The 7,849-nt window shown below is 37.8% G+C and overlaps 1 protein-coding gene across 1 annotated transcript; it reads left to right on the top strand.

The window, feature by feature from the left end:
- The first annotated feature begins 372 nt into the window (after window positions 1–372).
- LOC126381593 (palmitoyltransferase ZDHHC6-like) lies at window positions 373–7,736 on the top strand. Its single transcript, XM_050031058.1, has 9 exons — window positions 373–588; window positions 718–899; window positions 1,164–1,248; window positions 1,384–1,511; window positions 1,917–2,087; window positions 2,843–3,049; window positions 3,897–4,084; window positions 4,790–4,926; window positions 5,831–7,736. Exons 1-8 carry the CDS (start codon window positions 534–536, stop codon window positions 4,905–4,907), a joined length of 1,134 nt encoding a protein of 377 aa, XP_049887015.1. The 5' UTR covers window positions 373–533; the 3' UTR covers window positions 4,908–4,926; window positions 5,831–7,736.
- The last annotated feature ends 113 nt before the right edge of the window (window positions 7,737–7,849 follow it).

Here is a 7,849-nt window from a genome sequence, read left to right on the forward strand (position 1 = left end):
AACGTAACATGATTAGGTTGATTTATCTTTTGTTTTTTACGTACTAAGCTGTATGTTGTTAGTGGGAAAGAAACTAAATAAAAGGAAGATAAGGCTATCGTCTTTCTCGCTTTAGCGATTTACTTATTATGTTTGGGTTTACACAGGGTTTAACAATAATAACTTGCGGGTTTATGTCAGGTCTATATGCCAGTACCATTGTTATATAGTTTCGTCAATTCTAATTGGTATCTATATTCTAGAAAAACATGGCAATACCCTTATTTTTTAAAAATCGGATACACGTACACATCAAATCAACAAGAAGCGTTCGTTAAACTATTTTTGAACGAATTCTAATTTTTTCATGTCAATGTCACTGTCAATGTCAAACTGATCGGTACGGTACTATCGGTGATCATCTTTTAGTGGCATTGTAGAACGGTTATTTATATTTTTTCAATTAAAATGTATTGAATGATAAGGGCGTTTGCTTTAGTCTCGTTTTAAGTTTTACTTTGTTTAATAATTTCTGAATATTGGCACTTTGGAAAATGGCTAGAAGCCCATTTCGCAGATTACTCCATTGGGGGCCTATCTCTGTTTTGTGTAAGTTTTTTTCATAAATTGCTGTATTAAATGATTTTATAAAAAGCTAAGTATATAAATTGTTGTTACTAAATGTTTTTTTAGTTATCAGATATAATTTTGCTATCTTAAAATTGTGTTTTCCCACAGGTATCATTAAATTGATCACCTGGTCTATGATGCATGTTCTGAGTATGTGGTGGCCACCACATGCATCCACAGGCGGTGCGATACACTCCGCTATATTTCTCGGCTTAGCCGCCACGACGCTGTACTATTTCCTTCAGTCAATGCTTGAAGGTCCTGGGTTTGTGCCTATTGGATGGAAACCAGTAAGTTAAATTTATTGTTTTCAGCCACAGCAGGGTTGCTCCACGACTCCTATCTGCCCCTACCCTTAATCTTTTCTAGAAAACAGTGTTTAAGCTCATCTTAGAACCCTTATGGAAGCATTTGCCTGTCTTGTGTGTTGTCTATTTGTCTTCATGTGCTGTTCTGTGTATTTCAGATTCCTATTAACTACTACATACTAGCTTACAAACTTATCTTCTTAATAATATTAATGTAGATATTGTCTTATTAAAGTTTTGTTACAGGACAATGAAGAAGATACACAATACTTGCAATATTGTAGTATTTGTAAAGGATACAAAGCACCAAGATCACATCACTGTCGAAAGTGTGAGTAGAATAAACAAGAAACTTTTAATAAGATCTCTGTTATATCATTTTTCATAAAGAATAAGCATAAAAAATATACCTATATACAAGTCTTAAAAAAATATCTTTCAAAATTGGATCTAATCTATTTTTCAGGTGGGTATTGTGTTAAGAAAATGGATCACCACTGTCCATGGATTAACTGTTGTGTGGGACATGCTAACCATGGATATTTTACTATGTTTCTGACATCAGCTGTCTTGGGATGCCTACATGCTTCCATTGTGAGTTATTGATCTAACTTTTTTAGAAGCCTTATTAACAAACAAGCATTTAAAATTACAAATACAAAGTTGTATCTGTTTCATGAATGAAGAAGAATTCAATGCACACTGCAAATCTTATAACAAGATACATCAATCTTTTAATCAACCAATCATTGATTATTTTATAATAAATAATTTATTTAATGTAAGATAAAATACAATACATATGCCCAAGACAGGCACAGAAGGGGAAGGCCTTTACTCAGCAGTGGGACATCAATTAGGTTACAGAAAAAAAAAATAGAAATATTATTTTTAACTGACTTGGTTATCAATTTCACCCATATAATATAATATTATTGGAATTGCACAATATTCGAATAATGTAAGTCTTCTAAACTCGTGTGGTATTTTTTTATGAAGGTGCTGCCAATCTGCGTGTACCACGCCCTGAACCGCGTGTGGTACGTGCACCATGGCACGGGGCGCGAGCCACTGGTGTACTTGACTCTGACGACGTTACTGCTGACGTTACTTGCCGTCGGCATGGCGGTCGGCGTCGTTCTGGCTGTCAGCGCACTGCTATACTTGCAGGTAGGGTTGCCTAGTTTGTAGGGAGTGTGGAGTTCTTTAGGTCCAGTTCCAATCCCAGTATCAGACTTGCACCAATGAGTTATTAATTTATCTTAAATGCAGTAACAGAGTTCGCTCGACTATTATGTATTATGTATACGGCGGTATGGCTCACCAGCTATCATTTTGGTCTGACAGAAAGCTTGGTGAGGTGTGGGCAATTAATAATTAGTTCATGTTACGATGGAACTATTTGTTATGTTATGTTACCTCTGATTACCCCAATTGGGTTAAAGTCGTGAGCTTATATTATATTATGTTCTTTTAGGACATATACGGCTGTTAGGCTAGTTTGTATGGAATGTACTGGGGAATTCTATTAGAGTCTTGCAAAAGAGAGAAAAGTGACAGCAGTTATTTTGCTACGTGAATGCGAGGACATAAAGACGAAAAATGAGAAAAATTCTAGAACCTTGGCTCAGCAGAGGTAGGGTAGTATAGTGGGACACCACAGAGGATGAAGAGAGAAATATTAAGTAACTTTTTTTATTATTTAGTATCTGGAATCAGTCGCAAAACTGCGTGATTATTAATTAGCCGGAAATAAAGCAACCAATGCCACCATCTTCCATTGTATTTAGCACCTAAGAACATCCTTCCTCTTGAGCCTCATCACTCTATTGCTAGTTTCCAACAGCATAGTTGCTATGGGGTTTGGATGGTAACTCAATCGTTCTTTATGCATTTTAATAAATAACGGACACTCTTTATTATAGCTTCGCGGAATCTTGCGCAATCAGACGACGATAGAGGACTGGATCGTGGAGAAGGCGGTGAGCCGGCGCGAAGAGCAGGGGCTGGCTCCGTTCGTGTTCCCGTACAACCTGGGCTGGAGGAAGAACTTTAAGTTCGTGCTGTTTGGCTCGCAGTACGACGGGCTGCGGTGGCCAGTCCGCGAGGGCTGCGGGGCATATGACTTGACGGTACGTAGTTTTGAGATTGTCTTCCACTCAAGTGTTATGAAACTCAAACTCAAACTTGAAAATATCGTCATTCAAGTTACACTTTGAAATGACAATTTTTACATAATATTTTTTGCCGAACGTGTCATCCGCCTGAAATTACTGTAGCTTCTCTCAACCTGCATAGCCGAGAAAAAGGAACTGCAAGGAAAAATCAATAATTAATGAATAAAATTTCTGTAATTTGACTGCCTAATATTAGTTCCCAGGTGGTGACGCCCATGCATTCTGATCTTCTACACAATCATTAACCTATTCAGTATATCAGAGTGTAGTGTAGGCAAATACAGGCAGACTTCGCGTCGTCATTTGTTTGGTACCAATTCGTCATTTCTTTCGCTTCGATGTCGTGCAAGTTTAAAAACTCCACTTGATATCAACTCAGGATCATGGCCTGAATCACCCTCAAAGTTTTCGTTACGATGTCATTAAACCCTGTATGAAAAAAAACTGGTAATTTGAACGCCCTGTCATCACTTACATAAGTTGTATACCTACAATGTTAATTAATTGCCTACCCCTTTGGAGCTACAGGCGTGAAGCTATTTGTTATTTGTTATTACTTTTTATATTATAAAATTAAAAAGTCTCATCACATCACTAATTTAAGAGCCACGCTCTTGTCGGTGTAGCATTCTCCATGCTACTAAAAAAAATAAAAAAAGTATTAAAAAGTATTAAATAAAAAAAAGCAAAAACCATGGGTAAGGGGTAAGGGTATTACGTATTAGTATTTAATTAAAAAGTATTGATCTGAAATCGTGTTATAACAAGTTCATCTTTATTACCTATGCCTTACAACTTGCAGCGAGAACAGCTGTGCCAGAAGTCTGAGAAGCGTCTCCGGTCGCGTCTGTACACGGCTACATCTCACTACTCCGGCCGCTGGGTGCCGATACTGTCCCGCCCGCGCGCGGCCCTGGCGGCGCCCTGCAGCGACGAGCCGCGCCTGCCGCTACGCCCCGGTGACGTCATACGAGCCACCAGGCAACGGAGGTCGGTACTACTGTTCTATACGCATAGATGTACACATGTTCGACGGCACAAATGCGGACCTTATTCGAGATCCCACGCGGAAGCTCCCTGGCTACGAAACCAAACGAAAAATCTGGACCCGACTGAACCGATGTAGGACCAACCACGGAAAGTCGAACCATCACCTACATAAAGGCTTAAAGGAGTCGCCATACTGTGAATGTGGTTAATAACCACGTAGTGAATGGGTGCCCTCTGCACCGGTTCCTATGTTTCATAGCCGAGCTGCATTGTGTGACGGATGCGGCAGAGACTTGGTTGAGGGAGCTTAAACTAGATATATGATCTACGCAAATAAAGACAGATCTAAAAGCAACGGAAAACATATTTTTTTTCTATTTAACTTATTTATGAATTTTAATCAAGAGAAACGTAATGACGGAAAATTCCACTTGATATTAACTCAGAATTATCGTCTGAATTATCTCCCTTAGTATTCGTTACGATGTCACTAACATGATGTATAGTATCACGGCGCATTGGCGTTTATGTCAGTCATGAGCAATATCATGTACCTACTTTAGAACCCTGTCGCACTATCATATTTGACATTTAATGAGGATTACGGTTTAATTTGTCAAAAAAGTTAATGTGACATGGTTGCAAAGTGTATACATATTAGTACTCGTGACCGCATGTCGTGAAATATAAATCTCTTTCTCGTAGACACTGGCTATTCGGCGAGAAGCTCGGCGCGTCGGACGGCGAGCGCGGGCCGCGGGGCTGGTTCCCCAGCGCCGCCGCCGCGCCCACCGACGAGATGGCCAAGACCAAGCCCGACTAGCGCCGCCGCCTCTGCCGAGGTAACATCTACCTAACTGACACATATCATAAAATAATACTATTTTTATTACTGAAGTACGGCACTGATGGAATGATTCATATTTGGGTCATAAATGATTATCACGTGCTCAGCGTTGAAGGAAAACATCGTGAGGAAACACACATTCCAGAGAAATGGATTTCGCGGGTTGAAAGGTCAGACAGGCAGTCGCTTCTGTAAAAAACCAGACCTGTCAAGTCTTTAGTTTAGGTAAGGGGACCCTTTGAAAACGGGAGATGATGATGACTTAAGTACGGCACTGTTTCCCAAAACGATGGAACGTGTTACATTGTGCCCTGCGTGCTTGAACACCTGCACACAGGAGTATCTGTTGAGCGCTGCAGATAGCGCCATACGTGTTGCCAAGTTTTGGGCCGATACTGTTTAGTTTGCCATCGACACGATAAGAAGACTACGTTCACAATGAACATATTTCCCCACACTAATCCGAGCTTACAACTCACCACCAACATCACCACCACCTTGTATGCCCTGTAGGAAGAATACACACGGATCTACTTTATTTTTGCACCACCTGATATGCTACTGTACCTGTATTCAGCCATAACTATATCCTGATTCCCCCCCTTATCTTCGGACTTCCACACTTACGGTCGGGTTCCATCCCTATTTGGTGGATATCCCAACTATACACATAAAGCGCTTCGCATCGTCCTTCATTATGCGCACTGCTAGGGAGTGAAATTCTTTGCCATCTTCTGTAAATGCATATAACACGGGTGCTTTCAAGGCCAGAGTGAACAGGCACCTTCTGGGCGAACTCGCTCCATCTTAGGCCTCGTTACTTACCGGGTTCTTATTTTGTTTAAATTTTATTAATATGGCATTCTTTAATGACTAATTATTAATTTCTTTCTTTCCAGGTATCCCCGCGTTGTATGAGCTCGTTTGCTTACACGACAACGTCATTGAAACCACTGTATGAACTGGTATGAACCGCTTACGTTCAGTAACACTATGTAACTATGTACTTGCTCCTTTACATATAGCTTGACTCATTTGACAGCTGGACAATACATTTTCCTGATATGCCTCTTTCGCATTAGACTGTGACCAGCCATGAGAAATATCATTTACCCACTTTAGAACCCTGTTGTATTAAGATACTTGTCATTTAGTGAGCCATACAGTTCAATTTGTCAAAAAAGTTAATGTGATATGGTACTAAAGCTACTACTATGGTAACAAATGCTCGTTATCATACTATCATTCTGTTCTGCTCTCAAACTACTCAAGTTATATGTAACGGAGTATGAAGGTTGGGAATATGTATACCATGTTTAAATAGTCTTCTATAGTCATTGTTTCGCTTGATGCATTTAGACTGTATCTTCGGAATCAAGAAGCGTAGCATTTTAGATGTCCTTGAGTGTCTTTTTCTTCTTCGTGCATAATTTGACGCTCCGATGCACGCTTCTGTCCGAAAACGCAGTGTTTATCCAGTTGCCAGGAGGTGGGTAGGTATAATACTTATATAGAATTGGGTAGTTTCCTAGGTCAAAGATAAAATATGAAATTCTGATTACTATATAAAGACAGATCTAAAGGTGACAAAAAAGTTTTCTTTTTTCTATTTAACTTTTTTATGAATTTGAATAAAGAAATATGTAATAATAAGTGCGACATTTTGTCTCGTTTTTGTATGACGTCACAGGTTGCTTTATCATACAAATACCATAGTAATTTCGTGTTTTGACGTTTAGTAAAAAGTAGCTGATTTGACTTGTTGGAAACTACCCTATTGTTGAAACAAAGGAGTGCGCGAGAGTTGTGCTTTTGTCCGTGACTCATACTGGATTGTGATTCATGGATCGCGTCATTGCTGTCACGGTTAGATTGACGGTAACAGCGTAGCACAAACTATAATTAAAAAAAAATGTTCTATAAAGTAACTATTGTATATTTTATTTCTACATATACACGTGTCGATTCTAAGCGGCTTAACACAATATAGGTTAAGTTTAAATGTTCCAAAAGTAACGCCTTCTCTTTCTTTCTTTAAGCGTAAATGAAGAACGACACTGGTTTTAGAGCTGTCAAAGGAAACTTAAATTTAGTTTAAGTCTGCCTGAATCGATACTGATGTATACTTCAACACTTGTAGGTAAAGAAAAATATTTATAATAATTGTCTTTATATGTATCAGGGAGGTGTAATAGTAGACAGGTAGGTAGTAATCGAATTTTAAAGGCGAACGAATAGTAACCAGTACATTTATATACGTCAGTAAGATGAAAAACTTTCCTAAGATTTTATAGTGAATTTAATAAATTACTTACATGAAATAAATAAATTTTATAGCCATATTATACTTTCAATAGATAGCGTAATTTCATCATTTTTTTAAAATGCGAATAAAAAGAATACTTGAAATGCAAAAGGTAATGCAAGGAAATTTTCGATTTAACCCAAAAGGTTAACTTTATTTTTGTCACCTTTTTGTGACATAAAAATATTTTTAATAGTGCAATGCAATGTAATGATAAATTCGTGCACATTCGTGCTATCTAAATGATTAAATCTATAGACTTATTAAATTGTATCTTTAAAACAGGGTTGTATCAATTCCTTATGTTGGTAGTCGAAGTTTGTTCTAAGATACTACAGTAAGTCGATCTCAAATATGAATACATAAATGTAGTTATTTGTTGTCAATCATTTATTATGGTTAAGCATATTGTGAATATTTACACGTACTTTATGTAACGATAACTTTCTTATTTGCAACTAGATAATATAACGTAATTGTGAATAAACGTAAGCATTTAAATGGACTTAATATGTTTTAGGAATGTTACAAGTGATATTGTTTATAAAACTTTTGTACAAATAAAAGTGTTAATTAATATATATATATATCGACGAACATTCGTTTTTCTATT

Source organism: Pectinophora gossypiella, unplaced genomic scaffold (genome assembly GCF_024362695.1).
Source record: "Pectinophora gossypiella unplaced genomic scaffold, ilPecGoss1.1 Pgos_65, whole genome shotgun sequence".
Lineage (NCBI taxonomy): Eukaryota > Metazoa > Arthropoda > Insecta > Lepidoptera > Gelechiidae > Pectinophora > Pectinophora gossypiella.